Genomic DNA, 12690 nt, shown 5'->3' on the forward strand with positions numbered 1-12690 from the left:
TTCCCTTTTTCGACTTAAGCAATGAACCTAGATTAAACAATACAACTATACTTCAATTTAATATAACCACTTGAAAAAGACCCATGTGAGTTTTTAATATCTTCTGGGAGACTGATTCTGAGTATAAGAAGAATTGCAAAGAAATATTGAATTAGCTTTTTAGTTTACTGTAGTGTTGGTCTCTCATAAAACATACACAAAATTGTTTCAAACAGAATTACTACAATATGTGTATGTTGTATGAGAGACCAAGTAAATATATCCATGTTTAAAATAGGGGTTCTTGCTGTGGGAGAAGAGTGATTCAGTTATGGAATAGGAGGAGAGGAAGAATTCTGAGGGAGTGGAAATTGAGGTATTGTTATGAACACCTAGTTCTTTAAAAATTATGTAATTTACTAGCTCTGTTGTCAGAGGGCCTAGAAGCAGGAACCCCAGTAGTAATCAGCATACTTAGCACCCAGATCTTGATTTCTAAAATGCTCTTCCTCACTCCCTACTAAGAGAAACCAGAATTTTTTGGGAGAAAAGGGTGATTCTAGGACCACGAAAAGGAAATTATAAGGTGGACCTGGAACATCTTTTATAAGAAAGTAGGAATGCTTAAAAACAAGGTGGGAGGAAAGCAAACACACACACACACACACACACACACACACACACACACGGGAATACGTCAAAAGGATAAAGAAGCCAGCACGATCATGGTTGGCTATGTTTGGGGCATGATCATAAAAAATAACGACAAATACGGATTAAACACATTAAATTCTAAAAAGTGCCGAGTCCATAACAAATAAAAAAGGAGGGGAGGAAGAAGGGAAAGTGGACTTCAGCCATTCTGCTCCAGTTGGCAAGGCCTTGGATTTAATGCTTCGGTAGGCATGAGAGGTCTTAACATCAGAGGCTGTTGGTAAACTGTGTGAAGTGATTTATGTAAAGGGTTTAGCACAATGCTTTATACAAGATGTTCTGGCTCATAGTATTACTGTTAGGTTCCTGGATCAGGTTACCATGGATAACTATTATTATTACCATTTTAAAATTAGGCTATTTATTTATTTATTTTATTTTTAGCAGGGGAGAGGGAGAGGGGCAGAGGGAGAGGAAGAGACAGACTCTCAAGCAGACTCCATGCTGAGTGTAGAGCCCAGCGAGGTGCATGAGCTCACAGATCTGAGCTCAGGACATGGGCAGAAACGGGAGTCAGAAGTTCAACTGACTGAGCCACCCAGGCGCCCCCTAGAGGTAACTATTACTATTTTATCATCATCATCATCATCACTATAGGAATCTCCACAACAGCCACACCCCACTTCTCTGTAGATCTGTATCTTCTTTATCTTTGCTTATCTTCTCTGTAGATCCTTCTTCATTTATGTCCGTGTCTGCAATGGTAGAACCTTGGAGACACGTTTCACACTCAGTCACCCAAGGCCTGAGAAACTGATCTTCAAAGTGCTTCTGTCCCATTCACTGCGTTCCCTACTGCACACAACCCACACCCTCACCAACATTATCCACGCCCCACCCCCACACATCTCTGGTCTACCAAACTACTCAGCTTGAGGGCAGAGCAACCTTATGCAAAACCACTTTTTTTTTTTTTTAAAGATTTTATTTATTTATTTGTCAGAGAGAGAGTGAGTGAGAGCGAGCACAGGTAGACAGAGTGGAAGGAAGAGTCAGAGGGAGAAGCAGGCTCCCTGCGGAGCAAGGAGCCCGATGTGGGACTCGATCCCAGGACGCTGGGATCATGACCTGAGCCGAAGGCAGCTGCTTAACCAACTGAGCCACCCAGGCGTCCCGCAAAACCACTTTGATGGCTTCTCTTCACTCTTGGAATTGAGTTGGCATTTCTTAACATGGCCCAGAAGGCCCTACTACTATTCTAGTTTCATCTTGCTATTTTCTCCTTGCTCTCTACATTCCAATCTTACTACTAGCTTGTTCTATGTTCCTTAGACTCACTAAATAACTTCTAGCCTCAGGGCCCTTAAACATGCCATTTTTAGTTTTTTTTGAAAACTCTGCCCTATGTGTCTGGCTAACACCAGTACTGTTTTTTTGTTTTTAATTTTTAAAAAAAATTTATTTATTTATTTGACAGAGAGATCACAAGTAGGCAGAGAGGCAGGCAGAGAGAGAGGAGGAAGCAGGCTCACGGTGTAGCAGAGAGCCTAACACGGGGTTCCATCCCAGAACCCTGGGATCACGACCTGAGCTGAAGACAGAGGCTTTAACCCGCTGAGCCACCCAGTCACCCCAGTTTGTTTGTTTTAAAGATTTTATATATTTATTTGAGAGAGAGAGCATGAGTGGGGGTGGAGGGGGCAAGGGGGGGTGGAGGGGGCAGGGGAGGGGCAGAGGCAGAGGGAGAAGCAGATGCCCCACTCAGCAGGAAGTCCGTGTGGAACTCCATCCTGGGACCCCGAGATCATGACCTGAGCTGAAGGCAGTGCTTAACTGACTGAGCCACCCAGGCGCCCCACCAGCACTTCTTAGCTCAGCTGAAGTATCACTTCTTCAGAGAGGCCTTTCTTCTTCAGAGCAGGTCCCTCCGAAAATAGATTAGGTGCACTTTTTTGTGCACTTCTCCTTTCCTTCAGAGCATTTATTTTAACTGTGATTATATGTTACTTATGTGATTATTTGTTTAGGGTCAATCTCTTCATAGTGAGCTCTGTGAGGGCAGTGGCGTGTTGGTCTTATTCACTGAAGTTTTCCCAATGAGCCAGGCACCCAGAAGGTATTTTGTATCTGTTTCCTTGATGAATATGACTTGACCTGATCTTGCCTGCATCTGCTTTTTTTCTTCTCTCTGGATAGGGCTCCTTGTAGAAAGGCTGTGTGTGTCTCTCCTCAAAATGAACTGAGGTCTGACTTCTGTAGGCCATCCTGCCCAAGTTGTCTAGCCAAGTGGAATACAGGAAAAGCAGATGTTTTTCTTCCTTTAAATACTGTATGTTAAAATTCCTAGCATTCATAGTTTCAAAATAAGAGACATTAATAATTCACAAATACCGGGGCACCTGGGTGGCTCAGTGGGTTAAGCCGCTGCCTTCGGCTCGGGTCGTGATCTCGGGGTCCTGGGATCAAGTCCCGCATGGGGCTCTCTGCTCAGCAGGGAGCCCACTTCCTCCTCTCTCTCTCTCTCTGCCTGCCTCTCTGACTACTTGTGATTTCTCTCTGTCAAATAAATAAATAAAATCTTTAAAAAAAAAAATTTCACAAATACCAGGAAAACTGATGGCATAAAGCAATTTGCAATTTCGCTGAGGCTCACACTTGAGCTGCATGGCTATGGAACTGAGGTGCGGTGGGACTGCTACTCTCAGCCAGAGAATGTGAGCTTACCTGGCAGCCTAGCATCTATGGCTCCACGGGGCTGCTCTGCCTTCTTTGGAAATATTTACAAAGTATGGGATATAGTTTTCCCCATGCAAAAGTAGTTTAACCATATACAGAGAGTTTAGAAAACAGGGAGTTGGAAATTCCTTAGACTCTCACCTTCTAATATCATCCAGTGATTTCATAGAACAGTAATTCCTTCCACTGTGTTTTCACTGCACACAGACTTTGGCAACAGACCTAGGTTTGAATCCTGGCTCTGCACATACTTTTCCCTCAGCCTTTTGTTTCCCCATCTATGAAAAGGGGATGATACCTTCACCAGGTTACTGAATTACATATGCCAGGGTGTGTGAATTTCCCTAGCCTTTCTTCTCTTCCCCCATGCTAAGATGTTCCCCTAAACAAAGGACAAGCTTGGGCTGCCCAGCCTCTTCCCTTCTTCTCCTTCCTGCGGAGTTGGACAACTCAGGCTGACCCAAAATGCCTTCAACGATGTCCTTAGACCACTTGCAGAGGGCAGGGATGACTAAAGAGCCCTCACAGTAAAAAGCCTATTGACAGGGATACTGATATTTTCAGAGTACCATTTAGCTGTCTTCTTTGGAGGACAGTGTTTCCAAACTATTGGCTCCAAATATTTTTTCTCCTTCTTAACTTTTGGTCTCCAAAGAAAGTGGAGAGGATGGTAAGGCTAAAATAGCATTGGAACACACCTATTTATTCTTGGTCAATGTGCACTGGTCTACGGCTTTCCTCTCCCTTGTTAGAAGCATAAAAATATTCTGAAATGAAAGTGGGTCCCATGTCCATGTTAAATTACTATTGCCCAAGGACCATCTGTATTCCCTGGGAAGCAAAACAGAAGTAAAACAGGAGTGTTAAAGGTGAACTTTCAGTGAAACCAAGCTGCTTGAATATTAACCTTTCTGTTTGATTTCCAAAAGAACAATTATGTAAACCTTGATGAGGCTAAGTACAACATGGAATTTGCCTCTGGGGCTTTGCTCTGAGAAGTCCGTGTACCTTTCTTTGAGGGTGCTAAAAAATGCACAAACAACACAACCACAAAGGTCATGGCCTTGAAAATGCACTTAAAAAAAATTTATTTGAGGGAGAGAGAGAGTGAGAGAGAGCATGAGAAGGAGAAGCAGACTCCCCATGGAGCTGGGAGCCCAATGTGGGACTTGATCCTGGAACTCTGGGATCATGACCTGAGCCGAAGGTAGTCACTTAACCAACTGAGCCACCCAAGTGCTCTGAAAATGCACTTTTAAGTTTTAGTTACAAGAGCCTGAAATGTAAAGATCTCGTAGCTTACTCCAGGCTGGGCAAATAGGCAGTCTGAGATTTCACTAACACTGACTGAGTGCTCACTATTTTTTCTCACATCCATTAACAATCAGTCTTGAAAAGTTCTATATTACCATCCCCACTCCACAGAAGAAAATGAGGTTTAGAGATATAAAGTTAGCAGAGTAAGTGGTGGAGTTGGAATTCAAACCCAGACCTTCTGTCTTAAATTCGGTGCTGTATTCTTTTATTTCTCTGCAACAGCTTCCTCAGTTTTAGGCCCAAAAGGGTATAAGGGCCATTGTACCTTCTCCAGTACCATTACTGAGCTAAAATCAACCTCAACATGATGATGGCAAGTAAATATAAAATGTGGGGGCGCCTGGGTGGCTCAGTGGGTTAAAGCCTCTGCCTTCAGCTCCGGTCATGATCCCAGGATCCTGGGATCAATCCCTGCGTTGGGCTCTCTGCTTGGTGGGGAGCCTGCTTCCTCCTCTCTCTCTCTCTGCCTGCCTCTCTGCCTACTTGTGATCTCTGTCTGTCAAATAATAAATTAAAAATATATATATATATATAATGTGGATTATATAGAAATACATAAATTTACACATAGTTACATATAAATACATACTGACCCTCCTCACTGTTTAAGAAGAAGTTGAACATTGTGCCCTTCTACCTCTCAGTACTTCACTCTGGATTTCCTAAGACTGAGGACAATTATTTTCATAGCCAGGTTTGTTATCAAGAATAGGAAATTTAATATTAATATAATATTATTTAATCTATTTAAATTTCATCAGTCATCCCAATAACATACTTCATAGCTTCTTTTCCCTGGTTCAGGAGCCCATCCAGGATCATGTTTTGCATTTAGTATTAATGAGCTTTAGTTTCTTTCTAATTTGGAACAGTTTCTTGGTCTGTCTTTGTTTTTAAGACACTGACATTTTTGAAGAGCACAAACCAATTACTTTCTAGAAGGTGTCTCCTGTGCGAATTTATCTGATGCTTCTTTGTGATTAGATTCAGGTCATGGATTTTTGGCAAGAACACTGCTTAAGTAATGACACGTCCTTCTCAGGACATCGGATTGAGAGGAATGTGTTTTCTCCCCTAAAAAGTTACTATCTTTTCGGGCATGTGGGTGGCTCAGTTGGTTAAGCACCTAACTTGGTTTCAGCCCTGACTCATGGGATCGAGCCCCAGCTTGGGCTCTGTGCTTAGCGGGGAGTCTGCTGGAGATTCTCTCTCTCCTTCCACCTGCTCATGTGTGCTCTCAAGTAAATAAAAAGTATCTGTTAAAAAAAAGTCACTATTTTTCCTTTTGGAAATAATTACATCAGTAATTGGGAACAAGGGTCTTATTAATCTTTGGCTAATAAAATCATTCTCATTTGAAGCAGCTATTCCATTATTATCCTGGTCAATATTTGCTTCCTGAGTGTTAATTAGTCTAACCCTCTTGGATCCCCCTTGATCACTGGCTCTGCCTGGGACTGGAGCAAAGCCACTTTCACAATCTGTAGAGCATCTTACAACTTCCGCGAGGTGTATGCTTTTTCCCTCCCACTGATTGGCTCTGGGTTTGTATCCTACTGACCGATGTTTATAATGTCCACAGTCACTGAGCAAATGACCCAACAATGACTTCGCAGTGACGGGCCAGGGTAAAATGCTAGGTCTAATCAGGTCATCACAAAGTACTTCTGGTATGATGGCTGCTGCTTGCTGGTACAGCCTAATAATTGCAAAGACCAACATATTATCTGCCACAAAAAAAGTACGTGATTTCTTCTGTTTTATAGCAATGATTCCAAAGAAGTCATTCCTTGCTCCTATAGTTATAACCAAGGAACGATGCTTTCCTTAGGCTAACAAATTAGAATCTCCTGTGTAACTTCAATTCATGACAGGGGCCATTGTGAGACTCCCCTACAATCTTGGCTGCTTACCTCTTAACACGTGCTGATAACTGGACAGCAGGAACTGCAGGTGCTCAACCAGCTCATCCCATGTCTGCCACTGGGTTTTATCCGACTGCAGAGAAGCGAAAGCATTTGGTGGGGGTGCCTTCTTCAGTTACATGCTCAAGGGTGATGGGGAAGGTGTTCTAGGCCTGCCCGAGGCAGGGAAGCTCGTACCTGACACTTGAGCAGTGATGTGGAATTGTTCAGAAAGTAGAGGGCCTGGGCCAGAGACAAGGGCAGGCGGGTGGGCGTCTCGCAGCTGTGGAGGAATATGATTTCTAACACTTTGCAGCGCAGAAGGTGGCTTTCCATGGTAGTAAAGAACATCTCCCTGAGTGGGGAAGAGAAAGAGGGTTAACCACCACCGCTGCCACTTCAAGGAATACACACCACAGTTCCCTCTGAAAGCTCTAACCTTTGCCCTACACCAGACAGCTAAGAAGGAATATGATAGAGACCTACAAATTCACAAACCTTGTGAACAGGACAGAGGTGGGTTTGTTCTTGAATTAACAACTGCCAGAAAGAGGGAAGGGTCCTTGATATTTGGAAAAGAAAAGTTTAGGACACACTAAAAAGATTAACTTCATATTAGCAGAGAATTAATACTGGGAATAAATATTTCTAAATGTTTGGCACAGCAAAGAATATGAAGATAAGTAGAAGAGGGCATTTCTCTCAAAAATCTGACTGTTGACCAGAGGCAAAAGGTATGCAGTGTTAACTGAAATAAAGTGCAGGCCCGGGCATGTGGGCTGCCTGTGGTGTTCCAGAGAGACGCACAGGAGAGAGTACATTTGGTCGGGGGACCAGAAGGGGCCTTCTAAGGGAGGAAGAGGCACGGGATGGTGGTGTAGTGGGAAGAGAAAAGGCTCAAGGCAGGAGGCATTTCACCAGAGGGGGAAAAGCCTGGACAAAAAGAAGTAAGTGAAAAAAATACACAGCTGTGGGCACTGCACCTTCTTAAATTTCAAGTCTAGGACTTGAGAGTCCCAGAGGGAACTCTTGCCCTTGAATTTGTCACTTTACCCAGTGCAGGACTTGACCAGCAAGTGGTGGGCTGAAGTATATTCAGTATATTTTGAACCTCAGAAAGGAAGAGCTACAAAACTGCAGCTGTGCTTCAGGAAGGTTAATCAAGCTCATTGTTCTAGGGTCTTTTAATTATTTTTTTTCTTAAAGTAGGATCCATGCCTGGCACGGAGCTTGAACCCTGACCCCAAGATCAACACCTGAGCTGAGATCCAGAGTCAGTTGCCTAACTGACTGAGCCACCCAGGTGGCTCTCAAGCTCATTGTTCTAACAGCAATGTTAGCTTCCAAAGGAATGTTAGAAATCGTGTATCTCTGGACTGCCCGAAGGTGTAAGCTTACAGGTCTGTTTGTCAGTCCTTGTCAGGTCTACTGGTCATAGCAGTAGTTCCAGGAGCAGACAGCTTGTAAGTACATAAGGAGGTGCAGCGATGAGGAACAGAGCTAGCCCTGATCCAAGAGGTTTTTCTCCTGTAACATCTTGCCCCTTTGTAGTTTTGCAACCTCTGGAAAAATAAGGGATTCTTTGTGCCACTGCCATTTACAAAAATGATAAATCGTAAAGTATCTATTCATTTCTCTTTTCTCTCTTTCCCTTTGCTTTTGTACCAAGCACATATATTATTTGTAGAAAAGCAAAGTTTATAAAGCAAAATGAGTATTTTTAACCTTTCCCTCTTACTATTCAAAAGTTTTGAAAAGTCTAAAATTTTGTGAAAATCCATTTTATTTAATGATGCAAAAACCACTGTATACTTTCTCTGACAAATTTTCTTCTTCTTCTTTTATAAGTAGGCTCCACACCCACTGTGGAGCCCAACACAGGGCTTGAACTCACAACCACAAGATCAAGACCCAGACTGAGATTTTCAAGATATTCCCCAAATTCTTTTTAAATTTCAATTTCTAGGGGTATATGGGTGCCTCAGTTGGTTAAGCATCCAGCTCTTGGTTTTGGTTCAGGTCATGATCTTGTGGGTTGTGGGATCGAGGCCCACATTGGGCTCCATGACCAATGAGCAGTCTGCTTGAGAGTCTCTCCCTCTGCCTCTCCCCCTACTTGTGTGCTCTTGCTCTCTCTCTCTCAAATAAATAAATGAAATCTTTTTTTTTTTTTTAAAGATTTTATTTATTTATTTGACAGAGAGAGATCACAAGTAGGCAGAGAGGCAGGCAGAGAGAGAGAGAGGAGGAAGCAGGCTCCCTGCTGAGCAGAGAGCCCGATGCGGGACTCGATCCCAGGACTCTGAGATCATGACCTGAGCCGAAGGCAGCGGCTTAACCCACTGAGCCACCCAGGCACCCAATAAATGAAATCTTAAAAAAAAAAAAAAGTCAAATTTCGGGGCACCTGGGTGGCTCAGTGGGTTCAAGTCTCTGCCTTTGGCTCAGGTCATGATCCCAGGGTTCTGGGATAAAGCCCCACATCAGGCTTGCTGCTCAGCGGGGAGCCTGCTTCCCCCCTCCCCCGCCTGCCTCTCTGCCTACTTGTGATCTCTGTCAAATAAATAAAGAAAATCTTTTTTAAAAAAGTCAAATTTCTATTCTGATTTGGCCTATTTCTCTCACAGGACAGTTTTTCTATTCAATAACCTTTTATTTCAAACTGTATTTTCTCTTCTAATTTTATTTCCGGTGTCTGTGTTTGTCTTAGTTTTTGGTTTTTGTTTTTTTTTTAAGAGTTTATTTATTTATTTGAGAGATAGAGATCACAAGTAGGCTGAGAGGCAGGCAGAGAGAGGAGGAAGCAAGCTCCTTGCTGAGCAGAGAGCCCAATGCGGGGCTCGATCCCAGGTCCCTGGGATCATGACCCAAGCAAAGGCAGAGGCTTTAACCCACTGAGCCACCCAGGCACCCCGTTTGTCTTAGTTTTATAATCCACAGGTGGCAAACTCAGAGATATACAAAGGACAAAAAACTAATTTTAGTGCATTGGCCATAGTAGGAAATGGACTTCGAAAATCCATAGCAATTCAAATTTGAGTTTCAAAAACAAGATACAGGGGCGCCTGGGTGGCTCAGTGGGTTAAAGCCTCTGCCTTTGGCTCGGGTCATGATCTCAGGGTCCTGGGATCGAGTCCCGCATCGGGCTCTCTGCTCAGCAGGGAGCCTGCTTCCTCCTCTCTCTCTCTCTGCCTGCCTCTCTGCCTACTTGTGATCTATCTCTGTCAAATAAATAAATAAAATCTTAAAAAAAAAAAAACAAGATACAGAGGAAGGCCAACATCCAGATTTACAGAATACTTGGCATTGGATTTACCCTCGGGTCATAAACAATTATAAAACTGGAGAAATATATGCAATAATCATTTTCAGGCATTGGACCAGCAGCTTTAAAGTACTGTTGTTCTTAAAAGGGAAACAAAAGTGGCAAACCCCACATTTATCCCAGATTTCTTAAGGGGGGTACTTTCTAAGGTGGAGGAAAGTGTGGATCCCAAACACAAAGCAGTGGGCTTGCTGGGCAGAGCAAAAAGAGACTGATGGTCAAGACAGCTGAGGCTGGAATTAGTGGAGGAGGAGCTAGAGAAGAGTGTATAAAGGGGCCCTTGGCACACGTGCAGGAGGAAGCTCAAAAACCTGAGAGAGAACAGCAACTGGAAGGCTGGGAGCCGAGAGGAGATTCTGGAGATCTTCCAGTGCGAAGAGACACTGGGGTTTTAGTGAGCCACTGAACACCTCGGGCCTCCAGTTGAGGCCCCAAAAGGACTAGGCCTCAAGACTCAAGCCCTTTAATAAGGGCTGCTTTAGAAGCACCCTTACAAATCCTAGAAACAAGCCTCAACAGGAGAAAACTAATCTGCCAACAAACTGATCGCCTGCCAGAATAAAACTCAACACTCTAAAAGAACAGGCAGCAAATTTCAGACCCTCAACAACAAAGTATTTATAATGTCTGACTTTAAAAAAAAAATAAGTAGAGGGAAAAAGCAGGAAAATATGACCCATAACCAGGAGGAAAATGTCCAGAGAAACAAACAAACAATATCCAGAGATGCTGGAATTAGTAGACAAGGCCTTTAGAACAGCTATTATAGGGGCGCCTGGGTGGCTCAGTGGGTTAAAGCCTCTGCCTTTGGCTCGGGTCATGATCCCAGGATCCTGGGATCGAGCCCCGCATCGGGCTCTCTGCTCTGCGGGGAGCCTGCTTCCTCCCCTCTCTCTCTGTGCCTACTTGTGATCTCTCTCTCAAATAAATAAAATCTTAAAAAAAAAAAAACAGCTATTATAAATATGTTTAAGATTAACCAACCAACCAACAGACCAAGACGTATATAATGAGTGACCAAATGAGGACTATCAGCAGAAAGAAACAGAAATTATAAAAATGAACCAACTGGAAACTCCAGATCCGAAAAATACAATATCTGACATGGGGGAAAAAAAAAAAAAAGACCACTGGATAGGCTTAACAGCAAATTAGGCACTGTGAAATAAAAGGTCAGGAATCCCGAAGTCTATTCAAACTGAAAGAGAGAAAAAAATCAAGACAAAACAAAGCAAAACAACAATAGAAATCATCAGAACCTTAGTGATCTGTGGAACAGTGTCAAGCAACCCAACATACATGTACTTGAATCCCTGGAATAAGGTAAGAGTTTGGGGCAAAAAAACCATGGCAAAAATGTTTCACAATTTGGTGAAAAATATCAAGTCACAGATTTAAGAAACTCAATAAATCCCAACCAGAATAAATGTAAAGAAACTACATGTAGGTATCATAATCAAATTGTTGAAAATCAAAAATAGAGCAGCCAGAGAAAAAAGACGCATGACATATGGGGAAACAACAGCAAGATATTCTAATAACTTCTCATTAGCAAGCCAGGAGGAGATGGAACATCTTTAAAATAAATAAAGAGGGATGCCTGGATGGCTCAGCTGGGTAAGCGTACGCCTTTGGCTCAGGTCATGATTCCAGGATCTCGGGATCAAGTCCTGCATCAGCCTCCTTGCTCAGTGCGAAGACTGCTTCTCCCTCTGCCCCTTCATACTTTTCACCAAATGCTTATCACATCTTCTCTATCCTCTTTGTCTTTTAGCTGTTTTCTCTGAACTACCTGAGAGTAAGTTGTAGACATGATGCCCATTCACCCTTAAATACGTCAGTGTATAATTCTGAAAAACAAGGACATTCTCTTAGATAACCAGATACAATGATCAAAAATCAGGAAATTAACTTTACTACAATTCACTACTATTTTATTATCCACAGATTTTAAGCAGATTGTTTTCATTGTCCGCATGATACTATTTATAGCAAAAGAAAATCGCAGATTACACATTGCATTCAGTTGTCCGCTTTTGTAAAAATCCTTTGATCTGGGACAGTTCTTCAATTTTACTTTGTCTTTCATGACGGTGACATTTTTAAAAAGTGCAGTTCGGTGTTTTCATACAGTATTTCTCATTTGGGATTTGTCTGATATTACTCCACAATTAGACTGAGGTTATACGTTTTGGGGGAAGGGTACTGCAAGAACTATATTTTGTTTTTCTCAGTGCATCATATTAAAAGGCATGTGATGCCAACTTGTCACATTGTTGGTGTTAACTTTGAACACTTAGTGACGAAGGTAGTGCCTTCACCATAAATTAATTACTGTTCCTATTATAATTAATGAGTATCTCAATATTAGGGAATAATAGGAACAATACTGTTCCTATTATAATTAATGAGTATCTCAATACTCATTATGAAAATACCTTGGTACTCCACGAACTTGCACCATTTTAATATCCATTCACACCTGAATGAACTATCATGATGGTTATCAAATGACATTTTTTCTGAACTCATGATTTCTTCTTACATTTATTAGTTGGCTTTCAACTATAAGGAAGAGCGTCCCTTCTCTTCCTTCCTACTTGTATTAGAACCGTAGTTTCTTATTTTATTTAATAGTTTACAGTCTTTTATTGTCAATATTTATTTTGACACTCAAATTATCCCAGATTTGGTCAGCAGAAGCCCTTTAACTTGACATGTTCTGAACATTCTTTGAACATTTCCTTACTTTCTTAGCATGAGATGTTCCGGGTT

The 12690-nt window shown here is 42.3% G+C and overlaps 1 protein-coding gene across 2 annotated transcripts in view; it reads right to left on the bottom strand.

Moving 5' to 3' along the window:
- Positions 1-12690, bottom strand: part of SIMC1 (SUMO interacting motifs containing 1) — a 69703-nt gene that overhangs the window by 1541 nt on the left and 55472 nt on the right. For both annotated transcript variants that reach the window (XM_045075590.1, XM_045075589.1), the window contains 2 exons: positions 6789-6945; positions 6600-6684 (listed from right to left, as the gene is read on the bottom strand). In XM_045075590.1, coding sequence (XP_044931525.1) covers positions 6600-6684; positions 6789-6945 — 242 coding nt within the window. The remainder of the gene's footprint in view (positions 1-6599; positions 6685-6788; positions 6946-12690) is intronic.

This window comes from Mustela putorius, unplaced genomic scaffold (genome assembly GCF_011764305.1).
Source record: "Mustela putorius furo isolate JIRA1106 unplaced genomic scaffold, ASM1176430v1.1 tig00000145_pilon_pilon_pilon, whole genome shotgun sequence".
In the NCBI taxonomy this organism is placed as follows: Eukaryota; Metazoa; Chordata; class Mammalia; order Carnivora; family Mustelidae; genus Mustela; species Mustela putorius.